Raw genomic sequence first — 12,523 nt, forward strand, 5'->3', positions numbered from 1 at the left:
AAGTGATATTAATTCTTTTTTAATATTATCTTCATTTATTGATTGTTCATTTTTTTGTAAAAAGTTAATTTCATTTTTTTTATCTAATAATTCATTAATATCATCATTTAATTTTTTTATATTATTTTTTATGCGATTAATATGTTCATCAATTTTGTCCATATCTCTTAAATTGTGTTCTATAATTTCATAAATATTATCTATTTTAAATTTTTCATTTAAATTTTTAAAAGCATCTTTTTGATATAATGAAAGACTATTCCTTTCTTTAAATAATTCTTTTTCATATGAATCTAATAATTCTAATTTTTTTTTTAAATCTATATTTTTTAATTTATCTATTTTTTGTTCATAATGTTCCATAACTTTATTTTTAGCTTCAATTTCGTTTTCAAAAATATTTTTTTTAATTAATATACTTGAGATTTTTTTCTTATTTAATTCATATTCACTTTGTTCTTTATTTATAAGTTCATTAGTTTGAATAATATTTCGATTACAATCATTGATATTATTTAAACATTCTTCTTTCTCATTTATTAATTTATTATATAAATTTATATTTAATCTTTTATTATTGAATTTCTCTATATCAGAATATTTATTTGTAATATCAATAATTAAATTATTATTTTTAGAAATAACATGTCCATTTAATGTGACCATATTAATATTTATATATGGAAACTTATTTTTTATATCTTCAGCATCTTTTATTTTATCTACAATTAATGTATCTTCTCCTATTAAATAATCAAACATTATTTTATATTTCTGATCACATACAAGACAATTATTTGCAAGAATTATATTTTTCTTTTTAAATGTATTAATAACCTTTTCTACATTATTAAAGGAAGATATATTTGTGGTATTCTTATCAATATATGTATCATGTTCTGTGTTATGAGAATGATCATAAAGATATTCATCATTATCATTATCATAATAATGAATCTGATGATTTTGTATATGCTGTTGTTTTTCATCCCTTCTTGTGTAATTATCTTCTGCTATATTATTTTTATTTTTTTTTTTTTTTTTCAAATTTGATACAAAATTTTCATAAGGTATAAAATCCATTCTTTGTAATTTATTTTCCTTCAGATATTTTATGCATTTCATACCTATATCAATATTTTTGACAACCAGAAAGTTATTATATTTGTTTATAATATTATTTAGAGCAGTATAATATATTTGATTGTTTACTTGATATAAATTACTAACTTCATCATATACTTGATCCTGTCCAAATATATTTTGTAGATTTTTTATAATATCTCTTTTTTTTTCAAATGCTATTAATTCATTCTTATGAACATTTAAAATATTAGTTTGTTCTTCTAATAGTTCTATTTGTTTTTCATTGTGTAGGATAGTATCATTCCATATTTTAATTTTCATTTTATTATTTTGTATATTATTATCTTGTTGTTTTATTATATTATTTAATTTATATATACGATCATTTAATTGATCATATGCTAATTTTTCAGATTCATATTCTAATAATTCTTTTTGTTTCTTCCTATTTAATGTATCACATTCTTCTTGTAATTCTTTAATATCTTTTTTTAAAGAACATGATAAATTAGTATAATTATTTATATTAATATTGCTGTTTGCACATAAATATAAATATGTCTCTTTACATTCTTTATATTCATCCAGATTTTCTATAAATTCGATAATATTATAATTCTCATATGGACATTCATAATTATTTGTGCTATCGATATGTATTTTGTTTAATATTTTTTCATCTTTTAAAAAATTTAGCATATTTGTATAATATTCTATCATATCATAATTATTGGAATTATCTGAATTGGACATATTGATATTATCCTGATTTATATTATCATCATTTATAATATCTTTGTTTATATTATCATCATTTATAATATCTTTGTTTATATTATCTTTATTTATATTATCACTATTTATGTTTATGTTTTTTTTTTTTTTATCCCTTTTTCCTTTTTTATCATTTTTTTTTACATTTTCATTATTCAAATATAGGTTGGATTTATTATCCCCTTTTTCACCCCCATTTGATATCATCATTTTATGTTCCTCAATTTTTGTCTTGATAATATTTTGTATGCTTTCATATTGTGAAAAGAATTTGATATTAATTTTTAATTTACTTTTATATTCATTTTCTAGTTTTTTATTTTGCTCTTTTATTTGTAGATTTAGATTTTCTATAAACCTGTTACAATGTTCTTGCATATTTGTTTTAATTTTTTTATTTGATACAAATTTTTGTAATGAATCGTTACAGAATTTTTTTTTTTCTGATATTTCGTTTAATAATATTGTGAATTGATTAAGTTGTATATAATGAGTTTTTATTTGTTCTTCGATTTTTATGGATTCTTTTTTTTTAATTAGATTATTTTTTTCTAATTCATTTGCTTTTTTTTTATTTTTATTTAGAATGTCTTGTTCAAATTGTAATTTTTCTTCTTTATAAAAAAGTAGATCTTCTTTAAATTTTTCTTTTTTTTTAAAATAATGATATAATTTAAATAGATAATATAATTTAATATGAGATTCATAATTTTCTTTAAGTTGATTATGTTGTATATTATCATTCATTTGTATTTTATGTATTTTAATTTCTTGTTCGATTTTTTTCTTTTCATTTAAATAATTTTTACAATTAATTTGTTTCTCTTTTAATTTTTCTTTTATATCTTCATATATTTGTTCATATTCATCTGAACCACTAATATATTCAAATAATTTGGCTAGTTCATTTGGTTTTTTATTAATAATATCTTCAATATCCCCTTGAAAAATTAAACACGTTTTGGTTTTAGTTTCAATTCGATTTTTTCTTAAAAAATTCATATATTCTTTTTGATCAACAAATTTATCATTTATATAAAAATTACTAACACCTTTATAATTTAATGTTCTTTTTATTTCGACATTTTCTTTATTACATTCTAGAATTATTTTCACATAACATATTCTTTTATGTATTTCTTCTATATTCTCATTCTCTTTATGATAAATTAAATTTCTTAAATTCTTCACACGTAAATATTTATTATTTATTCCTAACGCAAAGCATATACAATCCATAATATTTGATTTTCCAGATCCATTAGGACCAATAATAGATGTAAATTTTGAAAAAGGACCTATAATATTTTCATTTTCATAACTTTTAAAATTACATACAATTATATATTTAATAAAACACAAATCATTTTCTTTATATAAACCAATACTTGATAGTACACTATTGTTTAAATAATCATGAGATATTGATAGATCTGTTTGTTTTAAATTAGATTCACTGTATCTATTCATATTCATATTATATGATGATGGGTCCTTATGTTTTAATAATAAATCAGAATTCAAATTATTATGTTTATTAGGGGTCATAATGGAATCATCAACAGGTATTATACTTTGCATATTATTCATATGATTATTATCTTTTATTCCTTCTTTATCATAAGATTCATTTTTATTGTCCCTTTCCATATGCTTTCCTTTTTGAATAACTCTACTACCATAAGGATTATTATTATTTACATTATTATTTACATTATCATTTACATTATCATTTACATTATCATTTATATTAATATTTATATTTTTATTTTTTCTCTCTTTATTTACTAATACGGTATTTTTCTTTATCTTCTCATCGACACTATTATTATTATCATCATCATTTTTATTATCATCATCTTCATGGTCATCATTATGACCCCCCTTTTTCAAGTTGTTTCTTTTTTGTTGGTCCTTATTTTTAAACCTTGTTATATTACTACTATTTATATCTAAGGAAGAACCCACTGAATAATCTAAACATCCATTCTTAATAAAATTATTAAAATCATGATCTACAACTTTAATAGGACTTACTAATACATCGCTGTTTGGATGGTTCAATAAATTCATACTATATTCAGAGGTGTCATCATCATAATCCTTAAGAGGAGAATCGTTTGTTTGCTTTCTTCCTTTTCTCTCCATGAGTTCACAAAAAAAATATCATATAAAATATAAATAAAAATAAAAATATAAATATAAATAAAAATATAAATATAAATAATATATATTTTATATTTATGTGTGCTATTTCTTATCACAAGGAATAAGAAAATTTTTAATTATAAGCTCCCTTCCAAATATGTTATCCCAACTAATATAAATATATCAAATATATGCATCTCATATATATCAAGAGAACACAATAATAAGGTAATACATATAAATAAAAATATATATATATATATATTTATTTATTTATTTTATGTTTTATAATAAAATTGTAAAAAAAAAAAAAAAAAAAAAAAAGAGAAAATGAAAGAATCCCATATATACATTTTATATAATTTATTCACACTTCATAAAAATATATTTACACATATTTAATATTCTTGCAAAAAATTCTTACATTTAAAATATACATACATATATATATATATATATATACATTTGACTATTTTTTTAAATCTAGTAGCTCACATATATGTTTAAACCTTGAAAAATTATTATTCATTTTATGTATATATATATATTGTTAAATATTTTATCATGGTATATTTAAAAAAATATAATTATATCTACATATAATCATTATTTTATATTACGTAGGTAATTTGAAGTCCCTCAAAAAATAAAAAAAATAATAATATAATATAATGCATATATATGTGTATATTTATATATATATATATATTTATATATGTACACTTGTAAAAATATAATATATTTTATGTTTTACACTCTTGCTTTAAAGGATTCAAAAAAAAGAAAAAAATTAATAATTAAAAATAAATAAATAGAATAATATAAAATATAATAAAAAAAAAAAAAAGAGAGAGAAAAAGAAGAGAAAAAATTATATTTATATATATATATATATCAATATTAAGATAATTTTTATGTAATAATATTTTATACAACATAAATATTTATATCAACAAAAAAAAAAAAAAAAAACACACATATATATAAATATAAATATAAATAAATATATATATAATATATATATATATATATATATATAATATACCGGTATTATTATTTTGTTTTTTTTTTTTTTAAAACAAATATTAAAAGCTATAAAATTATATATTATAAGGGTTTATTTTTAGACATTTATTATTGTATGTACAAAAAAAATTATTATTTCGTCATGATATATATAAGGAGAATTTTTAGTATATATATTAAGATAATATAGAGAATTATAAAAAAAAAAAAAAAAAAAAAAAAAAAAAAAAAAAAAAAACATTCCTATATAACATATAATATTATATCTAAAATAAAATATATATATATATTATATATATATATATATATTTTTTTTATGTATATATAATTTTTCTTTTCCTTTTTGTCTAATATTTTAAATAAATAGCTCTTGACATTAATATAAATATTTATAAAATAGACAACTTTTTCAATATTATATAGAATAATATAAAGATACTCAAAATTTTCTAACGCTTACGATATTATATATATATAATATATATATATTATTCCTATTTATTAATGTATATATGACTATGTGTTCTTTCTTCTTTCTTCTTTCTTCTTACTCCTTCCTCATTTTTTCCCCATTTTATGTTTTAAAGGGTCCATAAAAAAAAAAATATAAAAGAATTAGAGGGTTTTATATAGGATATTCATTTATATTATTATCCATTCACATAAAAAAAAAAAAAAAAAAAAAAAAAAAAAAAAAAAAAATTCTTTATTTTTCAATCTTGTTCTCTTTATATATATATATATATATATATATATATATATTTATTCATTTATTTATTAATTTATTCCCTTTTGAGTTAAAAATATGAGCAAAGTTATTCATCAAATATTTGAAGAGTACAATAAATCTAGGATTCAGTTTACACAGAATGTTTGTGATTACTGTTTAAAGTCTCACAATATAGAAATATTAATTAATACAGATATAATAATTTTATTACGTCCTTTAATATTAGATAAAGTTCCAATAGTACAACAGAATGCTACATTAATTTTAGGTAGGCTAGCTAGCCATTCTGAAGAAATAGCATTAACAATTATAGAGAATGATATATTACCACATTTAATATATTGTTTAAAACATGAGAATAAGAATTATAGAAAGAATAGTGCATATACATTACAATGTTTAGCTAGACATAATGAGAAATTAGCAAAGATTGTAGGAGATGATAATTGCATAGATTATTTAATAGATGGTTTATATGAATATGATTTAAAATTAAAAGAATCATATATAAATACATTATGTGCTATTATAAAGAACGATGAAGAATTATCAAATATTGTTGTGAATAAAGGTATTATACCTTTATTAATTTTATGCTTACAAGAAAAAGATAATAATTTAATTAGATCTACTATAAATATCTTATCTGAATTATCTAAACATTCAACAGATATTGCTAAAAATATAGTAGATAATAATTGTTTACATAATATAATAAAATTTCTAGATAATAATGATATATATATTAAAAGATATACATGTAATTGTATATCAAATATAGCTAAACATAAAGATGAATTAACAGAATTAATTATTGAAAATGATATATTCCCGAAAATTTTATATCTTTTAAAAGATAATGATGATATAGTCAAAAAAAATTGTGCTAATTGTTTAAAAGAAATGAGTAAACATAATGAAGATATATGTAAAATTATTACAAGAGCAGGAACTATACCTTTTCTTTGTGATTTCATAGATATATCAAAAGATCATATGAAATTACCAGCTATATTATGTATAGGATTTATATCATCTTTCTCAGAAAATTTAAGTCTAAATATTATTCTTGCTAATACTATATGTGTATTAAAAAAATGTCTACTACAAGAATCACAAGATTATATTAAATCTGCAACAGTGTGGACACTAGGAAATATAGGAAAACACTCAACTGAACATGCAAAAAAAATTTCAGATGAAAATTTATTAATTATTCTAGTCAACTTATATAACTCTAATGATTCCTCTGATGATTTAAAGAAAAAAATTAAAGAAGCATTGAAATTTATTATACAAAAAATAACAGATATAGATGCTTTGCAGCCTATATTTATTAAATCAACATGGCCACTGGCAAAATATTCGATTCTGCAATTTTCAAAATTGTTGCCTAAAAATGCGTCTTCTAAAAAGGGTTTCATTCAATCGGGTTGTTTAAAATATTTACAGGTAGTAATATGTACATATAAATATACATATATATATATATATATATATATATATATATGTATATGTTTATATATATGTATATAAATTTTTGTTTGGCTAGTTGATCATATGTATTTAAAAAATAAAAATGTAGAATTAGAAAAACATTTCAGAAATGTTAGATGAATATAGTCCTTATTACATTAAGAGATAACATTAAATAGTACTAACATATGTAAATAAATAAATAAATAAATATATACCTATATACATACATATATATATATATATATATATATGTCAAGTAGATATATTTTGGGGGGCTTAATCAACATACACATATTTTCTTCTTTTAGGAAATAAAAAATACAGAGGAAGCAAAAAAATACGAAATAGAAATAAATAATATCAATAAAACATTTCCAGAAGATATTGTTAATTATTACACACCAGGATATTCAGATATGTTGATCAAAAGAATAGATGAAGTTCAAAAAAATTAAAGGAAAAAATAAAGAAAAAAATAAAAAATAAAATAAAAAATAAATAAAAAAAAAATAATAAAATAAAAATAAAAATATGAAAAAGGAACAAGGATATAACAAATATATATATATATATATATATATGTATTTATTTATTTATTTTTGCTATATTTTTTTTTTTTTTTTAAATACATATAATTATACAAATTTTTTTCTACATATGACATTTTGACTGCATATTAAATTTGAATATATGTGAACATTTTAAATGAATAAAATAATATAATATATATATATTTTTTTTTTTTCATTTTGAATGGACTTATAAAAATTTATCTGTACTTTTACTCAATTATTTTTATTAATATAACTATGATGGTCCTTCTTACCTGTGTAACTTAATTTGTTTTTCTTCCTTAAAATACTTGCTCCATTTTATAAAGAAAAAAAAAAAAATAAAAAAATAAATATATATATATATATATATATATATATATATATATATAATATATATAATATATAATATATTTAATATATATGTATTTTTTTTTTTTTTTTCTTCATGAAATACCTATTAAGGGACGATAAAATAAATATTCAGAAAATCTGTGAACTTTTATTTAAACCATATTTTTTAAAGAATCATTTCTATGTTTGTAATTTTTGTACATATATAAAATTACAACAAGATAATATATTATTTAAAAAGAAACAAATATATTTCTTAAGTACTTGTAAAGAAAATGATTGTGCTAACGAACGTGTTAATCGTCATGTGAGTGAGAAAGAAGAAGAGAATAATAAAATAAAAAACATTTTGAATAATGAAGACGATAATAAGAATCCTTTAACCAAAAAAAAAAAACAAAAAAATGTTATAAAAAATGATAGAGACATTATTAATATATTAGAAAAAGTTATTAAGAATGGCAAAAATATATTGATTACACCTCAGAATATCGTTGAATTATTACAAGCTTATAGTAAATATAAATATTATAATGAAGATATTATAAAATTAATAATGGTTTATATGAAATATAATATGAATAAATTTTCATTGATAAAATTATGTGTTTGTTTAAATTATTTTGTTAATTTGAATATAAAAAATGAACCTTCTTTTAATAATATTATTTCTAATATTATTATGAAAAAAATAAAAGATGATGAATATATTGATTTGTATGCATTGTGTATGTTAATAAAATATATATTAAATAAAAATATAGATGATATTAATTTGATTTATATGTTGATCAGAATAACAAAAAGGAAAATATCGGAAGGATTATATAATATATATGACGTGTATAATTTAATATTGTCTTTTTTAAATATACATACGAATATAATTAATCCAAAAAAAAATGCAAATAAACAAAAAAAAATAAACATAAAAAATAATAATAATAACAACAATAATAATAATAATAATAATAATAATAGTTATTATGATAATGGTGTGGGGGGTCCAAAATATTGTTACATAAATAAATGTCATAACCCAATTGATCATAATATAAACCCATTTAAATTATATCAATCGGAAGAATATAATCATTCTTATAAGAATTGTAATCCATATGACTTATATGAAGATACAAAAAAAATAAATGAAGAAAATATTTACAATATGCTACATATATATATTAATTCTAATAACAAAAATAATAATGATATTATTTTAATGTTACATAATTTAAGAAGTAATATATCATTAAAATCTTTTACATTTAAAATGTATATGAACAATGATGATGAAAAAAAATTATATTCAGATTTTTTAAAACAATTAGATTTTAAAAAAGAAATACAACCACAATATATAGCTCTTCTTCTTATAAATATAATGAAGTTTATAAAGAATTATCAAATTTCACTCCAATTATTTTTACATATTATAAATAATCTTCATATACATATTAAAAATGTTCTAATGAATACAAAACAATATGAAATGAACAAATACAAACTATATTGTGATGAAATAAAAATAAAAATAAAAAAAAAAGAATTATTTTTATTTAATAATAATATCAATAGCTTTTGTGTGCAAACAAAGGAATCATTAGAAAATAGTAACAGTGATAAATATATTAAAAAGGACTTTTATGAAAATGGTGATCTGTTTAATATTAATAAAATGATAGAAAGATCAAAACAAGATCCTTACGAATTTCCTCACACATATCAATGTGAAGAAAATATAAAAAATATGACGACACAAAATAAATCAAGAAAACACTTTAATATTCAAGAAATTGGATTAATATTCGAATTTTATACTTTTATGATAAATTATTTAAAAGAAAATAAAAGAGATAGTCATCCAAATGATGATAGACTCCCTTTCTATATTTCTAACAATAATAATTTCATGTCAGATATTGAAGGAATTTATAATAACAAAGGAAATGTTGAAGGAGAGAATATTTTTACAGATAATATGAACATGAATAAAAGGAATAATATACAGAATAATAATTTAAATATTTTAAAAAATAATCATACATGTAATTTTTATGATGAATTAATTTTACACTTTGATATATTCAAATTATATATAAATATATTAAAGAAGTGCCTTTACTTATATTCTTTATATAAACAAGAAGAAATTAAAAAAAAAAAATTTAAAAAAAATAGTGATGATATTAATATAATTACATACTGTAAAGTATTTAAAGGATTTGTAGAAATTTATAATAAAAATAATTTCATAGATAAAGAGATATTTTTTTCATTTTTTGAAGAATATTTTTTAATACAAAAAAAAGAAAAAAAATTATCTCTAAATGAAATATGTGATATATTAAAAATTATATATACATGTAATAATACACATCTTTTAAATATTTTATATAATAATAGAGAAAGCAAATTTTTATTTATCATACAAAATAATTTAATAAAGATTATAACAAGTCATATGAATAGATTAAAAAATGAGAATCTTCATTCTGTTATTATGTCTTTTTATTATCTTTCTTTTTTAAAATGTTATAATTTTATAACTCATTCAACATTAGTTTATTTTATTTTAAGAAATTTAAAAAATCAAGTATGTATTAAACATCTTCCATATGTAATAATAGGAATAATTAACTTTTTTAAATTACACAAGAAATTTAAAATATTAAATCATAAAGAAAATGAATCATATAAAAATTTCCAAAATATAAATTCATATCATTTATATGAACAAAATAATATATCATCATTTAATAATACATATAATAAAGAATTAGAAGTAAAAGAAAAGGAAGAAAACAACAACAACAAAAAAACAAAATTTTTTTATCCATATAATAATATAAATATGAACTTTTTATTATTACCTTTTAATCATAATGAATATATAAATAATGAGAAAAAATCTTATAGGTTACATATACTCTTCTTTTTCTTGAATAAATATTATTATCAATACAAAATATATTATATATTAAATTGTATATATATGTTAATAAAATTAATAAAAGAAAATGATATACCTACAACATATAATAATTATATATACAAATTTGAATTATTCAATATATTTAAAAAATTAGAAAAACAAATAAATATAAATCAAATGGACACGGAAAAAAAAAAATTTATAGATAACATCAAAATGATAGATATAGAAAATATTGATATAAAAAATATTGATATAAAAAATATTGATATAAAAAATGTTGAGAAGAATAGTACACATAAGTATTATTATTATAACACATATGATTATTTTATAAACTATGTGAAATATATATATTGTATATCTTTTTTTAATTATTATATAGATCTTAAAGAATTTTTAAATAATGATATAAAAATATTTAAAAATATTTTTGTATCTAATTTTTATACACCCTTTAATTCGTATTTAATAAGTAATTTTATATATAATTATGAATATATCAAAAAAAAAAAAAAGGATAAAGATGATCATTATGAAGATATGAAAAAGTTATATAATTGTTGCATAGAAAAAAAAAAAGAAAAAAATCCTTTACAAACATATATAAATATTTCTTCTTCAGAATATATCCATATACAAAAAAGGAGACATCTTAATAAATGTATAAAATATATAAACCAATGTAAATCATTAACTATATATAATATAATTTATATAATAAAGACATATAAATTTTATTGTTATCATATTGATCAATATAATATTTTATTATTAAATAAGTTTATATTATCTTTATATATTTATCAAAATATTAAAATGTCTAGTTTATATGAATTATTAATTCAATATATTAAATTATTATATTATCTAGAATATATACAAAAAAATATTTTTTATAAATGCAATAAATCTATAATAAACGTCATTTTATTCTTGTCAAAATTATTATCTACATATAATATGAATAATTTAGAAAATAATTATATAGGTATGTTACACATATCTTTATTATACATGTCTTATTTTATTGAAGGATTCCACAATATTTTATCATCTGTGCCTCTCAAGTTTTTGAGGCACCTCAATTTATATCTAGGAATGTCTACTATAAAAAATTTGGGTACATATGACAACTCATACAGTTTTCAGGTTGAAAGAAAAAAAAAAAATAAAAAAAAATATATGTACTTTATATATATATATATATATATATATATATAATATATAATATATTTTTATAACGAACAATTTTAATTATATATGTTTTATTTTTATAGATATATATTGTCAATATACTGAAGGGGGTTATTAAAAAGAAGAAAAGAATTATAAATGAATATAATGTTCAGAATACACCTTATACAATAGATATTCTTATTAAATAAATATTTTATATTGATTCATATTTGTGTGGACAGAAAATATAATAAAAAATGT

The 12,523-nt window shown here is 17.6% G+C and overlaps 3 protein-coding genes across 3 annotated transcripts in view; 2 read left to right on the plus strand and 1 right to left on the minus strand.

Annotated features, from left to right (window-relative positions):
- Positions 1-4,008, minus strand: part of PADL01_1129000 (structural maintenance of chromosome protein, putative) — a gene marked incomplete at both ends in the record, with an annotated part of 5,334 nt that extends 1,326 nt beyond the window's left edge. The window contains one exon of the mRNA XM_028682759.1: positions 1-4,008. This exon is cut by the window's left edge and continues 1,326 nt beyond it. Within this exon, the coding sequence (XP_028539005.1) occupies positions 1-4,008 (4,008 nt within the window).
- Positions 4,009-5,839: 1,831 nt separating this feature from the next.
- PADL01_1129100 (armadillo repeat protein PF16, putative) lies at positions 5,840-7,698 on the plus strand (the record flags this gene model as incomplete). The annotated part of the gene is made up of 2 exons (XM_028682760.1): positions 5,840-7,216; positions 7,552-7,698. The coding sequence occupies 2 exons, from the start codon at positions 5,840-5,842 to the stop codon at positions 7,696-7,698; spliced, it is 1,524 nt and encodes a 507-aa protein (XP_028539006.1).
- A 544-nt stretch (positions 7,699-8,242) lies between these two features.
- PADL01_1129200 (mitochondrial rpoD precursor, putative) lies at positions 8,243-12,471 on the plus strand (the record flags this gene model as incomplete). Its single annotated transcript, XM_028682761.1, has 2 exons — positions 8,243-12,235; positions 12,364-12,471. 2 exons carry the CDS (start codon positions 8,243-8,245, stop codon positions 12,469-12,471), a joined length of 4,101 nt encoding a protein of 1,366 aa, XP_028539007.1.
- Between the last annotated feature and the right edge of the window lie 52 nt (positions 12,472-12,523).

This window comes from Plasmodium sp. gorilla clade G2 (genome assembly GCF_900097015.1).
Source record: "Plasmodium sp. gorilla clade G2 genome assembly, chromosome: 11".
Lineage (NCBI taxonomy): Eukaryota > Apicomplexa > Aconoidasida > Haemosporida > Plasmodiidae > Plasmodium > Plasmodium adleri (nom. inval.).